General features: G+C 47.7%; 1 protein-coding gene across 1 annotated transcript in view; it reads right to left on the reverse strand.

Annotated features, from left to right (window-relative positions):
- Positions 1–870: 870 nt before the first annotated feature.
- The window catches only part of GALNT18 (polypeptide N-acetylgalactosaminyltransferase 18), a 391,174-nt gene continuing 374,769 nt past the window's right edge, over positions 871–17,275 (reverse strand). Inside the window, exon 11 of the mRNA XM_044929523.2 lies at positions 871–996. Within this exon, the coding sequence (XP_044785458.1) occupies positions 886–996 (111 nt within the window). The 3' untranslated portion in view covers positions 871–885. The remainder of the gene's footprint in view (positions 997–17,275) is intronic.

The raw sequence follows: 17,275 nt of genomic DNA on the forward strand, positions 1-17,275 counted from the left end.
GATGAGGCTTTTCTCAGCTTCCCGCAGCAGTAACCCCCTCACTTGTTCATCTGAGTTGCATCCCTTCCTGTCCCTATCTCACCCCTCACTCCCCTAAAAGTACTTCCTGTACAAATTGCTTGTACTCAAATCCTTCTTAGGGTCGGCTTCTGGGGGAGCCCATCCCAAGAAGTCCTCGGTGGCTCTGGCGTCCATGAGGCCGCTTTCCAGTGGGGTCACAGTCACACCAAACTCCCGTAATAGTTTCAGAATCCAGTTAGTGCACATGCCAAAGCTCCAGCGAGTGTGGGAGGCCAAAAAAAATGTTGAACATAGTCATCTTAATGGAAGCAAGTTATGGAGCTAATAATACTGATATTTTCAATGGACTGAATTAAATTATGCTTCCCATCTTGTATCTTAATTAAAGGGATAAAAACCATTCTACATTTTAATTAGCAAGTATGTCTTGGAAAGACTTAAATTAATATGGGAGTCATCACCATAGGAGAGCAGCCTCTGCCAAGATTCACGAGGCCAGAGAGAGCTCAGAGAACAGGCTAAGGCTTCTGGTATGGATGAGCGCGGCCACAGCAGGAACTTGGAAACCTCTGAATTTTCTGAAAGAATAAAAACAGGATCCTGGTACTAGCTGGGAGGCATGACCCCTTCCTTTCCTACAAGGGGCCATTTTCTATGCATGAATCTTCTTGAAGACATTTGAACACTCAATCTAGAAGATGTGAGAGTTATGAGGAACCGTTTGAATGATGACTTTGCTTTGGCTGTCTTCTCGGATGAGAGTTCCTGGGGGTTCTGGAAGCCCCGTTGGCAGAGCCAGAAATGAAAAGGGTTTGCCATAGAGCTGGTCTAGCAAATACCTCCATTAAATATTCTGTGCTGGTTTCAGAGAGGAGTTGGGCTCCCAAGGCTGTGTGCTTTCCTTTGTCCAAAGAGGAAGACTATCTGGGGCCGTGCTTGTTGGCTCGCGCTGAGTACATAAGCTCCATGGCAGTCCTGTAGGCAAATTTTTATTATTATTTTTTAGTTTTACTTGTAAAAATATGTTACAAGGAATACCTGTGTTTAAACATTGAAAGTATATATGAGCAAAGAAGAAATTCACAACAGAAAGCATAACCCCTCACCCAGAGATAATCGCTGATGACACTGTGCATGGTTTCTCCTACATTTCCTTGGGTGCACCTGCCTCCGGGTATCTCCCTGGCTAACGATTCTGAGGATCTCGGGCAATGAGGGTGGGGTGAGGGGGTGGAGTCTAGTGCTCACGTTCTCCTGCTGCTTCTGGTTCTGAACTCCTGCCCCTTCTCCATTCTTCGTTCCTGCTCAGCATCCTCCTTCACTCCTGCCAGCTGCTCCAGGGTTTTTGGTTCATTTCATCAGCCAGGAGCTGGCTCCCCCTGTTTTCATTTCCCTTAACACAGCCCATTGTATAATGACTGGTATTGAAGGATTTAGGTAAAACAAGACTTCAGCATGGGAAAAGGAATAATAGTCACCATTATTCTTTCCTCAAGGACTTTTTACTGCCTCTCTCCATTTCATCCAAGGTCCTCCCACTGGATTTCTTGGCTTTGCTCTCTCTCCCCAAATTCTCCTCCCATTTCCTCTCTTTTTGGCTATCTCATCGTCCCCCAAACTCCTTCCTCCTGAGTTGCCAAGGGACCACCGTAGTATTTCTATTACTTGTGTTATGCTGGGCAATTTAGTTTTTTTTTTTTTCCCCTATCTCTTACAAATAGGCTAGCCCAAGGACTTTCCTTTCACACCCAAAAAAGCCAGGAATTTTCTAAATCATATAGCCAACTACTTTTGAGATGAATTTACCATTCCTCTAAAAGACAGAAGTAATTTTATTTTATTTGATCTTTCCCCTGAAATATTCTTTTACCTAAATTAAGGGGGTGGGAAAGTAGGGGGACCTGTGCAAACCCTTATCCGTATCTTTAGACTCAGTTCTTAAACGTGTGAGTCTAGCTCAGGAAATACAAAACATTTTGAGGTTTCTGATACATTTTGCTGAGTTTCCATAAAGAAAAGAGGTACCATCCCACACTCGCTCTAGCACTGCCACGTGAGGATCTGTTTCTCTCTACCCTGAGTGGCTTTGGATAACATAATTTACAGGGGGAACTGATGAGCTATATTAATCAGTCAAAGTCACACCTGCATGTTGATGTCATTCCAGCAGCAGTTTATGAGGCGTGTGTGGGCCAAGACTGGAAGACAGGAGCCGTTGGTGGAAACCCCACATGTCACCTCTCTGACATCCCATTCCCAAATGGAATCTTAAGCTCTGCACAACGATTTATCAGAGTTTCTAAATGTCACTTTCCAATTTGCATCAGACCTTTTCTACATATTAATGTGATTCTGTAACTAATGTATATATTTTTGCTGCTCTACCTAAATTTGCATTTGAAACACTAATGAAGCTACAGAGTGAGCCAACTCTCTGGGGAAAAATGATTCAGTTGCTTCCCTTCGTGGCCCATGAGGATGTCCTCCCAGAGTCGGAGAAAAGTCAGAATTGACTCAGAAAGTCCACTCTCCAGGATCTCCACCAATTTTGGTGCTCAGTTTGGCTCCAGCTCAACTCTCTCTCTCTTTTTAAAATATTAGTGGGTTCCATCCCTGGGTTGGGAAGATCCCCTGGAGTAGGAAATGGCAACCCACTCCAGTAGTCTTGCCTGAAAAATCTCATGGACAGAGGAGCCTGGTGGGCTGCAGTCCATAGAGTCACAAAGAGGTGGACACAACTGAAGTGACTTAGCACAGCACATTTATTTATTTGGTTGAGTTGGGTCTTACTTGTGCACACAGGCTCTTCCAGCGGCAGCATATGGGATCTAGTTCCCTGACCAGGGATTGAATCCAGCTGCCCTGATTTGGGAGCATGGAGTCTTAGCCACTGGACCACCAGGGAAGTCCCCGGCCCAACTCTTGACTCCTGCATCCTCTTGCTCTGGGTAAAGCCTGCTCCGGTTTGTTTGCTTTTCCTCATTCAAAGACGATGTACCGGCTTTAGAGGGATGGGTCTCCTGCTCCCCAGGAATTTTGTCATTGAGGGGATGGCCTGCTCCAGGGTCCAGAACTAAGAAGTTTCTTCAGGGGTGACTCACAGCACGGAGAGCCAGACAGCCAAACCAAGTCCAAGTTCTCTGGGAAAATACCTTTGCTGCATTGTTCTGGGCTGAAATGGATATCTTTGAGCATCACTTCCCTGGTCAGGGTCTCCAACTCTGAGACCATGGAGTTTGAACTCTAGAGAAAGATTCTGGAGTGTTCACTGCTCCCCATCCTGTCACCCTCTGCTCTCTTCCTCCCCTTGCCTGGCCTGACCTTAAAAACAAGATGTGGCTCCTGGTTGGACATGCTTGAAAGTTTAGGAAGGAAGGGAGCATTCAGCCACTTTCTTCTCCAGAGGATCTTCTTGACCCAGGGATTGAACCCACTTCTCTTCAGTCTCACTACATTGGCAGGTAGGTTCTTTACCAGCTGAGCCACCAGGGAAGCCTTCAGCCCTACACAGCAGCAGTCTTTTACCTCTTCACTGTCAAGGCCCTGAATCTGCTCTGACTGGGACCAGGAGGGCATTTGAAGCCTCAGCCACAACCTTAAGCCAAGGAAGTTTTCTGAGCTTCTAGCTTCAGTATCTGGTCACTGAGGAGAGACTCTGGCCCCTCATCTCTGATCCAAGACCAGCCTTGGCCCATAGCTGCTAGATTGCTGGCATTTCCTGGTCTATCGACGAGTCTCACTGGGAATTGATCCTGTGTTATTTTGCTAAGGCTGTTGTAACAAATTACCACCACCTGGCTGGCTTAAAACAACAGAAATTTATTCTCTCACAGTTCTGGAGGCCAAAGTCTACAATCAAGATATGGGCAGTGTTAGTCACTCAGTTGTGTCCAACTCTTTGCAACCCCGTGGACTGTAGCCCGCCAGGTTCCTCTGTCCATGGGATTCTCCAGGCAAGAATACCAGAGTGGGTTGCCATTTCATTCTCCAGGGGATCTTCCCGGCCCAGATGTGGGCAGGGTTGGCTCCTCCTGGAAGTTCTGAGGGGGCCTCCCCTGGCTTCTGGACACTGTAACCAATCCTTGGTGCCCTGTGGCTCACAGATAATGTTGTTCCAACCTCCGGTTCTGTCGCCACACCGCCCTCTCCTCAGTGTGCCTCTCTCGCCTTCTCTTCTCTCATAAAGACACTGGCCATTGGATTTAGGGCCCACCGAGGCAATTCAACTAACCTCAGAGCCCTCCCTGAACGCCAGCCATTGCCCATTCTGTCCAGCTTCTTGCTGACTCCCTGCTGCCATCTCTGACCCCAGGTAACCTTCTTTAGCTCCAAGTGCCGCTCATGTCCAAGCTCCCCCAGTAACGCTCTCTCCTCACTTGTCGGCAGAATTCTTCCTCCACTTGGAATGTCAGAAGTCAACCAGAGTTCACTGTGCCCCACAAGGCACAGAATAATGGATTCCAGACTCTGGTCAAGCCAGGACAAGGGCAGAAGCTGGGGGGATAGGGCAGGGGCCTTGGGAGAGACCCGTCTTGGTTTTTGGCATCGACACTCACTCCCCGTGTTAGTGGTTCCCTCAACATTTCTGAGTCCCTGTTTCCTCAGTGTGGATGATACTGGACCATGATGGGTGGCTGTGAGAGAGCTGAGGGCATGTGGGTGAGGGGACTAGGGAACCAGTGATGCTATAGGATTGTGATGCTATGGGATTGTCCTGCTGTCTCCTGCTCACCTCACCTTCTACAGTAAGGCCTTCGTTACTATGGAGATGAGGGGGTAGTAATTCTGCAATGTGGAAATTCTGTCATGTAGTAACAGCAAAGTTATCCTTAAGAGGAATAGCTGCCTCTTCCCCTCCCTCCCCCCAATAGGAAATAAGATGAAACTAAGCCGGGAGCCCGGGGATCCAGCAACAGGGTGAAAAGACTGAGGTGACTACGGGGAGAGAAGAGGAAGAGAGATGACACTCAGCATCCACCAGAGACAGAATCTGAATGAAGTGTCCACTCTTGTAATAGTTTGTGCCTGTAGAACTTTCTAGAATATAAAATATAAATTAAAAACAAAAACCCTTAGGCATCACTAAGGGGTTGCAGATAGGAAGTGCTCAATAAAAGTCAATTCCCTCTCCTCCTATCTTCTTCTGAAGCCACTGCTCTTGGTCCTACCTTCCTCCTTGGCATAGGAAAGCACCGCTAAGTCAAAACTTGCCCCTCAGCCCCACAGATCTGACCCTCCCACCATTCCCTGTGCTCTCCTTGTGAGTGGGTTAATCCAGAGTCCTGAGTGCCAACTTCAAAGCCATGGTAATAACTGTGAAAGAAAGGATGGTTAAGGAGTCACCGCCTTTCAGAGCTGAGATACTAGTTGCCCTGGGGTGGGGTGAGGGGGCTTGGAGTTTAAGTATAATCACTGCTCGGTTGAATTAGAGTGGAGTCTTCCTTTGTGAATGTCCAGAAGGACAGGTTTTCAGTCTTCTCTATTCCCAAAAAAATTCGGGCCTAAGGGTTCTTAACATTTTTTGACAGTCACTGTGGGTTTTCCACAATGAGAGAATTTAAACAATTCACAGTTGAGGATGAATATGCAAACATGTGTTAATTAAGACCTTTGCTCTTCCTGCCTCATTTTGAGTGTTCAGGGTATTCAGTCACACTGGGTAGGGTTAGTCTATTCCTCTGATGCCCAACCCTGGGTACCCACGGCCCTGTTGCAGGTCGCCCTCCCCAACCTCTCAAGATTATTCAAGGCTAGCATCACGTAGATCTGAGCCCAGGTCAGTCCTTCTCCACCAGTGAGAGTGCACCCACTCACACAGCCTCTGATTAATTAACCGAGTTCTGCTGAGGGCCTTTTTGTGTGTGGATGGAGGAGGGCGTGTGGCCCTTAAACACGCTTAATTAAGCTGGAGGAAATGCTGGGCTCCGTGGCAATGAGCCAGGCCTCAAAGCCAGGCTTGTGGAAGGTTTGCACAGCGCGATCTGTGTTTGTACCTTTGAAATGGGATCCATCTGTCCGGGGAATGCCTTGTACCTCTTGCATTCCCTGTGTTCTTTCTTGGCAACAGTCAGATTGGGGAGAGCTCAGAGAAGTGTGGCTCTCCTCTGAACTCTGCTTAGAGATAAGCTGTGACTTTACCGTTCAGGGAGCTTGGCCAGCTGCTGCTGAGAAAGCGACATGAGATGTACATGTAACCATAGTATTAAAGAAAGAAAGTGAAAGTGAAAGTCGCTTAGTTGAGTCTGATGCTTTGCAACCCCATGGACTATATAGTCCATGAAATTTTCCAGGCCGTAATACTGGAGTAGATAGCTGTTTCCTTCTCCAGGGGATCTCCCCAACCAGGGATCGAACCAAGGCCTCCCACATTGCAGATGGATAGCATTAGATGTGGCATTTGACATATTCAGTAACAGGGAGAGCACAGGTCCAACCAATCAGAGCAAACAACAGCCGTATATAACAGAGCTAGTCTGGTGGGTACTACCTGAATACCAGCCATGGAAAAAGTTATCTATTACAAAGAGTTTCACATACATTTGGGGGCTTCCCAGGTGGCTCAGCAGTAAAGAATCTGTCTGCCAGTGCAGGAGACTCAGATGTGGGTTCGATCGCTGGGTCAAGAAGATTCCCTAGAGAAGGAAACAGTTACCCACTCCAGTATTCTTGCCTGGGAAATTTGATGGACAGAGGAGCCTGGCGGGCCATAGTCCATGGGGTCCCAAAGAGTTGGACACAGCTAAGTGTGCCTGAGCATTTGATTGTTGCCACAATCCCATGAGCTGGGTTGAGATACTTTCTTATTCTAGAGATGGGAAACTGATGCCCAGAAATGTGTCTTCCCCAAGGCCACAGAGGTAATGTCACAGTGGAAGCCAAGCACCCTCCTCATTCTTTCTACCACCTCACTTGTTTGTGCCTGTGCAGATGCTGGGACTCTACCAGGTCCAGAGAGATCAAGAGAATACCTCCCAGTGACTGGATTGCTAACTGATAAGTCCAGGGCCAAGGTGACCGTGAGGGCAGAGATGTGTGTGTGTGTGTGCTCAGTCACTCAGTCCTGTCGGACTCTTTGAGATCCACCAGGCTCCTCTGTCCATGGGATTTCCCAGGCAAGAATATAGGAGTGGGTTGCCATGGCTTCCTCCAGGGGATCTTCCCAACCCAGGGATCGAACCCATGTCTCCTGCATCTCCTGAAATGCAGGCAGATTCTTTACCAACTGAGCCTCTGGGAAGCCCAGAGGGCAGGGATGGGGGATAGTAATACTCTGTGATTACTCTGGTCAATCAGGATGGTCAATCAGTAATACTCTGGTCAATCAGGATGAAGCCTAGAGCCAAGTGTAGGTCTTCTTATGGCCTCTGCTCACAAAGCCCTGTGATCCTATAGGAGGCTCAGGGGAAGGAAGGATGGTACAGAATACGTGCAGAGAGGAACATTCCTGGAAGACAAGGACATGGGTATTTATTTTAGAAGGAGGTCCATCAGGAAGCACAGGAGGAACTGAAGCAAGTTAACTCTGGAAGACAAAGAGCCATTGAAGTAGATGTCAACAACCAAGTCACCCTCATGGGTGGCCAGCATTAGTCCCCGGGGACTTCTGAAACCAATCGGGCTTTTGCCTCAGAATTGTGCCAATGGAGGATGGGGAGGCTGGAGCGCTTACCCACCCACTTCCTCCCCCAGCCCTGGGCATTAACTTCCCAGCACTTTGCAGTTGCTCTTGGCCCCTCAGGGAAACCAGCAGGCAGATAAGAGAGACTGGGTGCTCAGAGGATGGGGTGTTGAGAACGATCTCCATAACCACAGGTGAACTCACTTGGGCTGGGACACGGGACGGGACGCCCAGGCGTCTACGATGCCCATGGATCCCCAAGGATGCCAGAAAAGAGCAGAAGGCTCTCCCTTTCGTGGGGCTGGTTTCCTCCAGGTGAGAGGCAAACACGGAAGTTCCTGGCCTGTGTGCATGCCCGAGATTTTCCAAGAGACTTGGAGACTGTGCCCCGTCCCTCTCCAGCTACAGAATGCCAGTGTCTAAACTTCCCACTCTGCCCAGCCTGACTTATTTGGAGACTCTCTGGAGCCTCCAAGGTTGGACAGAGACTTCTTGTAGCTCTGGTGGGAAATGCCACCCCACTAAGGCTGACCGTCTCCCCTTCTCCACGGCCCCCACCTTCACACCAATCTGTAGCTGGCACCCCCACCCTCCAGAGGGCCTGGTACGGACCTGTGACAGATACAGAACATTTTAATTTTGGAAGCCATTGATCTAGAGCACATTAACAAATGACACCTGTCATTGGAAATGTTGTTTGCCATTCATCTTGTCTTATCGGAGCACCAACTTCATCAGATAGGATACAGGCCAGTTTTCAGGGACAAATTGCTTACAGGTCCTCCCTTGCCCCAGAGCCAAGAGGAACTGTCGCATAGTGGCAATGCCTGTGAGGATGGCTCCGGGGCCAAGGGCAGGAGAAAGTAGGAGGAAATTGCCTGGGAGTGGCTAGAATAGGGGCTCCTTATTTCCACCATGAAGGGAATCTTCTGGTGCCTTTCAGTGGTGAGTTGGAGAGAGGTCTGTCACTTGCACATGGACCTCAATAGGCAGCTTCATGTATGTGAAAAGCAACGAGCCAGGGGTTCATCACAGGTGCCTGGAGCTTGCTTCCATCTAGCAAGATGTGAACCTGGGCAGATAGCTTTCCCTCTCTTTTCTTTCAGGACACCATCTGTAAACTTAAGCTTGGAAGTCTCTTCCCTGCCCTGTTTCATTAGGCTGCTCAACAGAGATGAGGCAGAATGGCCCTAAGAAAAGTAGAAGGAACCATGGAGATGCACTTTATTTATAAATTGATGTGGAGGAGTCAGTCAAGACAACCTGTGTAGGCTGGGCAAGGCTGGGCAGAGTGACTCACCTAAGCTCTGTCACAGATTCAGTGATGCTAATCCCTCTGAACAAAGGCAGAATGTTCCAGCAGAAGGAATGGGGTCCAGCACAAAAACCAGGCTCCAAGAAGGAGGGTTGCTAGTCTATCCCCAGCTCCGCCCTAGACACAGGTCTTCTGCTTTGGGGTGGGGACAATTCCTAGATCTTAGTAGAAGCCTTCTTGCTCCCTAATATTCCTCTTGCCTCATTTGGATACACTAAGTAAGCCTCTGAAGAATATTTGGTGTCCTCAAGGGGAGGATGGGACGAATTGAAAGAGTAGCATTGAAATATACACACTACCATGTGTAAAATCGACAGCACGTGGGAAGCTGCTCTATAGCACAGGGAGCTCAGCTCGGTGCTCTGTGATGGCCTAGAGGGGTGGGATGGTGTGGGAGGTGGGAGGGAGGCTCAAGAGGGAGGAGGTATGTGTACACATACAGCTGATTCATTTTGTTGTGTAATAGAAACTAGCACAGCATTGTAAAGCGATTGTACTCCAATAAAAAAGAATGTTTTGGTGTCCTCAATGTATAAAGGAATGTCCTGGTGTACGGGCGTCGGTTGGATTTGCTGCCTAGCATTGTGGTGCCCTATTGCCCTCCCTCTTGTCTACTCTGAACCCTTCTACTTTAGATGAGGCATCAGCTATTGGTGGAAGGATGAAACGTCCCTGGATCTCAAGGTGATCTAGGCTTCAGGCAGTCAGAACATAACATTCCTCTCCTGGACACTGAGCTGAGTTCAGGGTTGGCTAGATGATCTAATTAGACCCCAACCAATGCAATGAAATGCTATCTGGGGCTTCCAGAAGAGAACCTTTCATTCTTGTCAGCTAGACTTGAAGCTGAGGATGGGATCCTGGAGGGCAGGAAGCATTCTTTCCACCATGTGGAGCCTAAGATGGAAGTCGACCCGGTAGAAGACAGAACTCAGAAAAGGAAAAAAATTGTTTTCCAGTGGTACTATTTGAGCTCTGAATCCAGCTGTGCCTGAAGCTGAACTCACCCCCTGGGACTTTCAGCTTTGAGAGCCAATAAATTTCTTTTGTGCTTAAGTCATTTTGAATTAGGATTCCTGTCTCCTGCAACTGTAACACCTGGAGAAGAGACAGCATCTTTACAAACAGTTCAGTTGGCATTCTTACTTTGCACCAGTGTCTTTTCAGCCTGGATCATGTGAGTTTGCCCTGAAAAACTGATGATTTTGGATGCACTGAAAAGGTCTATATTCTGAACTTGAATGGTGGAGAACTTAGCCAGGGTATAATCCACCAGTGAAGGACCCTTCCCAAGTGTCCATCTCTGGCCCTGAGCGAGAACTTGGTGGTCACCATGGATGGTACCTTATTTGTCAATCGACATGCTGCCCTGGACCTCCTTCCTTCGTGATGAGGCTAAGAAGATAACAGGAGTTAGATTATATACCATTCGTTCCTTTATTTATTCAGATGTTCTTTAATTCATTCAACAAATAAATGAAACAGGGAATGGTGAATGATAAGTCTAATAAAGTTGACTGACACGGAAGTAACATTCACAATACTGCATTTAACAACCAGTGTGGTATATACTGTAGAAGCTGTGGTTCCCAAAGGGGTTCAGGCAAGGGTATCTATCGGGAGTGCTGGGCCATGTCAGGGGCCTCAGTGCAGTGTATGTCCCTGGGGACCCAGTGCCAAATGCCACCTTTGTCAGAGGTGGCGTCTCTCCCACCAGGGCTCTGGCCAGGAGACATACGGGCTAGGATGTTGGTTAGTGGATGGTGAATAGCCATTGGAGGAGCAGAAGTATTTCAACATTTTAACAGCTGGCATGGTGTTTTGGGTGAGTATTGGCTGCATTTCAGGTCTAATGGAAACCAGACTTTGAAGAGCTTGGCACAGCAAGTTGAGAAATCTGCATCCTACTTTGAAGACAATGCAGACCCATTAGGGGCATTAAGAAAGAGAGTGACACAACCAGATGTGTGATGTGGAAGCACGTGTCTAGTGAAGGCCTGGAAGATGACTGGATATAAGACCAGAGACAGGCAACCTTAACGGGAGGCTGGTGACAGTTGTCCAGGCAAAAGATGCTGTGGGGGACCATGTTAGAACAATCTTGTCCCCTTCAGAGGTTATTGGACTGAGTGGCTTGGAAGAAGGTGGCTGTGTGGTGATGTGGGTGGGTTAGATGTTTTCTGATGGTGCAGGGTAAGAGTTGGCTGTTTGATGCAATTCATTTCCTATTGTATGTAGAAAGTTCCTGAACACTCCCAAGAAACCTGCCATTGCAAGATATCACCCTCCATTCCTTAACTCTGATGCTCCACTGGGATTCTGAAAAGCTTCAATCCATAGATAGACATCAGTGAGGACACTGAGCTGCTTAGCTTTGACTCTCTCTACTTGAAAGGCTCAAGATAACATTTCTGAAGAATGTTCCTGCCTTCTCTGCTGGAGAGGAGGGCACTTAAGTGTCTCAGGCCCTTAACCAATCACACTCTGCCAGCAACCCTGAGAGTCCCTGAATATTCATGACTGTAAATGAGTGGGTCACAAGCTCTGGGAAATTCACTCATCAAACATTTGCTGAGTGCCTACTGTGCACCAGGCCCTACTGTTAAGGAGAATAGTGACTGAAATTGGCCACCCTGCCCAGGGACCACAGTAACCCTTTGCATGAGTTATTTTACAACAGGAGATAACAAGCCACCACCAGCCAGAAGAATTTGGGAAAGGTCAAAAGGAGACACTACATGTCCTACCAACCTCCCAGAATCATCCTTGCTGGAATCCAACTTGGCTGAACAATGTGTGCACCACCAGGAAGGACCCTGAGTCAAAATAATTACCCAGAGAAAACCAGGAAACTAATCCCATCACCATAAAACCCAACAGTATGAGCCATGTGGCAGAGCAGTTCTCCTGGGTTGACTTACCCTCTTGCTCCCTACCTGGGTGCCCTTTCCCAATAAAGTCTCTTGCTTTGTCAGCCTGTGTATCTCCCCAGGCAGTTCATTTCCAAGTGTTAGACAAGAGCCCACTCTCGGGCCCCGGAAGGGGTCCTAGTTCCTGCAACACTGCTGCTGTTTTCACACCAGTGCATCACGGAACACTTCACCAATCCATACATGGAAGTGGTCTAGGCAAATCCAAAGCTGTATTTTATTTCCCCATCAGGGAAAATAGCAGCCCATGTTGCTGGGCTTTCTGTAGCGTCAGTGTCAGGGTTATCTAGGATCTCCAGCAATTACTCCCTCCTTGGTTCTTCTGTTCCCCTAAGGTAATTCTTAGGCATCCAAAGACTATGGGTCTAAGAGGCTGCGGGTCAAAGCAAGCACCAGTGTGGCAGGTCATCTCTGCTACTCCCAAGCACTGGAGAACATTGTTGTCATAAACATCCTCTTTATTGCACCCTGATGTCTTCTGCAGAATCCGAAAGGAGTAGCTCTAAGGACCCAATTCTGCCACTCAGTCCAAACTAGACTTTGGCCTTCGGGATGGTTTTGCAATTAAGTATGTGACACGGTTCTCTGCTGATAATCCCCTTGCTGCCACTAGGAAGCAGAGTCAAAGCTGCTTCTCGCTGGAGAGCTCTCTTTTTGATTCAAAACTGGGCCCTTAAAGGGACAACTAACTCTTTGTACTGAACATTCAAAAACTACTATTGTTAAAGGCAGCTTTTGAACCAACAAAGACAGTATCATTTCCTCACAGAGACTCAAGGGAGAGGCTGTCTGACTAGGTGTGGGTATGGGGAAGGGGACTCATGGGGAGGAATTGTTGAAGGTATGGGGGAGGAAGAAGGGGACTCAAGGATTGGAGAAAGCTGAGAAAAACCCAGGAAGAGTCTGGATTGTCTTGAGGGCCAGCCTTGAGGTGGGTAAGGAGAGGTTGAGCAACTCCCCTGAGGGCACCAGGGATGCCAAGTAACCTAATGGGAGGAATCTGCTGGAATCCTGGATCAGGGTTAATGCCAGTAATTGCTAATACTTCCATTGCACTTAATATGTGTCAGGGACTACTGTGTTCTTTGCACTTATTAATGCATTTAATCTTCCCATCAATGCTATGAGATAAACATCAGTATTGCTACTATTAGCATATTCCAAATGAGGAAATTGAGGCAGAGAGAGGTTAAATAATTTGCTCAAGCCACTGAGCTGGTGGCTGGTGAAGTGGGATGCAGAGCTGTGGAATTGGCTCCAGGGTCTGTGCTGAGAACTGCTGTGCCAGGATGAGGCCTGGGGAGTGGGTCCCCAAGTGCACCAGCAGGAAAGCCAGGCTGAGTTCCTCGGGTCCTCATTTTACCATCTTCGTGATGGAGGAAGCGTGGATAATGATGCGTCTGGTGAAAGTAAATGGGACAGAGTGAAGAAAAAGAGCTTTGTGGGTTGAAGGGTTCTGTACACACATTTAGGGAGGTGGTTTAGCTTGCTCCTAGGGTGAGGGGTGAAGAAGAGGCTGGAAGAATGACTTTCCCAAGGAGAATCCAGCTGGTGCCCCAGCGACAGGGACTTCAGAGAGGCACCGAGGCCAGAGAAGAGATGAGAGGCAGGAGAGGACACCTGGGAAAGGAAGCGAGCCTGGTGGTCAGCACCCATCAGGGATACATCGGGACCCAGAGATGGATTCAGCGCTCGCCTCCATACAAGACCCCATCTGGAGCCCCCCTGGGGACTCTAAACACTTGGTTGGAGCCCAGCTGAGGCGCTCCTCCTGCTGACCTGCTTGCCACACCCCATAGGTCCTCAGATGCTCACCATACCCTGGAGGTCCCCGGATGCTTGCCACACCGCCCTCCCACACAGAGGTCCCCGGATATTGTCATCAGGGTCCTCCCTCCCTCCCCCTCCCTCCTCTTGAAATCCTGCTCATCTCTCCAGGCCCAGTGCCAAAGCTGCCGCATTCCTGAAGCTTCCATGCCATTTTTAAGGCTAAAGAGAACCCGGCTCCCTGCATGATTCACAGTGCAGCGTTTTCTGCTTTATTCCATTTGTTGGCCTTATTTGTATCTTCCTCCCATGAGCTCCCTAAGCTCAGGGAAAAACTCTTTGTTAAACTGAATTGAGGAGAATTTGGGGAGTACCCAGAGCCCTCCCTCCAGCTCTGCGTGTGACTGCAGGTTAGTCACGAAACCTCTCTGGGCCAGTCTCCCTGTCTGATGAGGAGAGGGTGGGGCTGGATGATTTTGAGGTCCTTGCAGCACTGATCTCCCTGCTGTTCTAGGGGTGGGACACCACCAGGTGGGGAATCACTGGGCAAGCAGAGGTTAGCCTGTGTGTCTGAGAGGCTGAGCCTACCTCCTCTGTGCTCTCTGTGGACCAGACTCTGTGTCTTTAGTGGTGGTTGAATCTCACAGTTGGCTCTGAGAGGTGGTTTAGGACCTGGAGTAGGTAGAATTAACACCTACTTTATTTAGCTGGCAACAAGAATTTGGTTGGCAATAAATTGTTTTGCCAATGAGAACATAATCACTTCTCATCAGATTACCCCTCACCAGGAGCTGTTCTGAAATCCTTTCCATGTCCCATCCAGCTCTGACTTGGAAGAAAAAAAAATTAAAAACAAATTAGATGTTAGGATGATGAATTTGACAAAGGGCAAAGATTCCCCGAGGCTTTTCCTCCTGCAGAGACACTTAGGAAGTGGGGAGGGGGTTCACCAGCAAGCTTAAGAAGCTGCCAGAGGAGTCTAAGGCTGTGAGAGCCAGCTGCACTCCCACAGTCTCACCCTCATGTTGCATGAAATGGGTTCAGGCCTGGTTCCACTGTGCATGCACTTACTCACTCACAAGGCAGCAAATAAAACTGTCCCCAGAGCCTGCTCTGTGAGCTCCGTCTCAGCCCTCCATCCATCTAAATTTACCTTGCGTGAAAGGAGGAAGCAGATGCAACAAAATTCCAGTTGTGGCATTCCATGCTCATAGTCAATATCAGACAGCTGGAAGGCCTCCTAAACCAGTGCCAGACCCAGCACCAGGCCTCGGGGTAAAGGGCACAGGTCTCTGGGATTCTCCTGTCCTGACCGTGCTCAGGGGAGCATTGTCTCCAAAGCATTTTCAGCCAGTCCATGTATCTGAACACCTTTCATTCCTTCAATGCAAGCCCACTTCTGATACTCATCTTGCCAGTAAACAGGCTACAGTTTTCACCAAGAAGTCCCATTTGTGGCGTGCAAATATGCTAATTTTCAGAGTCTCAGCTGTCGATGGAAATACAAATAATAGAAGTGTTGACAACAGTTGCTTGTAACACATGGGCTTTCTCTTGGGTGTGTTATTAGCAGCTGTCCCCAGGTCTGGGGGTTCCTGATTAGGGCAGAAGCTCTGAAAACTGAATTCTACTCTAAGCTGAAGTATTGGAAAGTAAATTACACACATCATAACAAGGAACCACAAACAGGAGACCTTGTGACCCTGCCAATCACTGAGTTTGGAGAGAGAAAGTAATTTACTAAATCGTATCTCATGTAGAGGCCTGATCCCTTGCTAGAGATTCAGTCCCTGACTGAGTTCACAATCCCAGATATGGACCCCACTTGCTGACCACTGACCCTGGCCACAGATGGAGCCACCATGCTCTGCAGAGCCTGGACCCCCGGCAAGTCTAACTCCAGCCCTGGAGGCGAGCTGGCATGGAGTTTAGAACAGTGTGTGATTGTAACTATTCAGGCCACAGGATAAGCCTTCAAGCCTGAAAGTCCCTAGTAAATTTAGCTTGGTTTGAATATTCTGTCAGTTGCTTTCCTGGGAGAGATGTGGATTTTCACCTCCTTAGGATACAAACCACTAATTCAGGCCTCTGGGAGTTATTTCATTGGGGGCTTTCACTTCCTATAAATGTATTGCCTAGATTTTTGGCACATCTGGGGACTCAGAGTCAGTTTAGCAGAGTCAGTTCAGAAGCTAAAGAATATGTAAAACATCCTAATAAAAATATAGTTAGAGCCCAGGTGGGAGGAATACTTATTACATTAATACATTGGGCTCCTATTTCCAAAGGCAAGTTTGCTTATGTAAAATCTGTCCCCCTCACCTTCCAATCCTTGTTAACTGGTCTCAGGGAATGACAATGTATTTACATTTTCTTTCCTGAGAGCTCTGGAATTTCTGAGTCTGGTATTTGAAGTCCCCTCACTTTTTAAAAAAAGTTATTATTTTTGGAATATAGTTGGTTTAAAATGTTGTGTTACTTTTTGCTGTACAACGAAGTGAATCAGTTATATACATACATGCATCCACTCTTTTTTAGATTTCTTCCCATATAGGTCATTACAGAGTACTGAGTAGAGTTCCCTGTGCTATGGGCTTCTCAAGTGGTGCTAGTGGCAAAGAATCCGCCTGCCAATGCAACCTGTAAGAGATGCAGGTTCGATCCCTGGGTCGGGAAGATCCTTTGGAGGAGGGCATGCAACCCTCTCCAGTATTCCTGGCTGGAGAATCCCATGGACAGAGGAGCCTGGCAGGCTGCAGTCCTTAGGGTTGCACAGAGTCGTACACATCTGAAGTGACTTAGCACGCACGCACCCTGTGCCATACAGTAGGTCCCTGTCAGTTATCTATTTTATACTCAGTCATGTGTATATGTTTATCCCAGTCTCAAATTTGTCCCTTCCCCCTTTCTCCCCGGTAACCATAAGATTGTTTTCTACACCTGTGACTCTATTTCTGTTTTGTAAATAAATCCATTTGTACCGTTTTTTAAGATTCCACATATAAGTGATATTATATGATGTTTGTCTTTTTACTTAGTATAACAATCTCTAGGTCCATCCATTTTGCTGCAAATGGCATTATTTCATTCATTTTTATGACTGCAATCTTCCATTATCTATATGTACTATATCTTCTTTATCCATTTCTCTGTTGATGGACTTTAAGTTGCTTCCATATCCTGGCCCCCTCACTGTTTTGATTTATGATGTAAGGCATAATACAAACACTACCATGAACGGGTTCCAAGCTTCGGAATCACATATCTGGGCCTCCTCTCATAGCTCTGCCCCCCACTAGCTGTGTAACCTTGGGCTCTCAGCTTCAGCCTCTCTGAGCCTCAGTGTCTGCATTTGAAAAATGGGGCTAATAAAACATCCTATTAGGAGTTAGGGGATGACCACACTGTGCTGTAAAGTACTGGTCTTTCAGTAAGTGCTCAGTTAAGGGCAGTTGCTATAAATTCAAGGCTAACCCAACAGAGAAGCTGTGTATGGAAATAGCATTCGGAACACTTACATTTGGCTGCTGTGATTGCTTCTATTTGAAGAATAATTATTCATGAGCCTTAGTAGACCTAAAGCCTGGCAAGTGGTCTTTTAATTTCATGGCTGCTGTCACTGTC

The sequence above is a fragment of the Bubalus bubalis genome, chromosome 16, assembly GCF_019923935.1.
Source record: "Bubalus bubalis isolate 160015118507 breed Murrah chromosome 16, NDDB_SH_1, whole genome shotgun sequence".
Taxonomy (NCBI): Eukaryota; Metazoa; Chordata; class Mammalia; order Artiodactyla; family Bovidae; genus Bubalus; species Bubalus bubalis.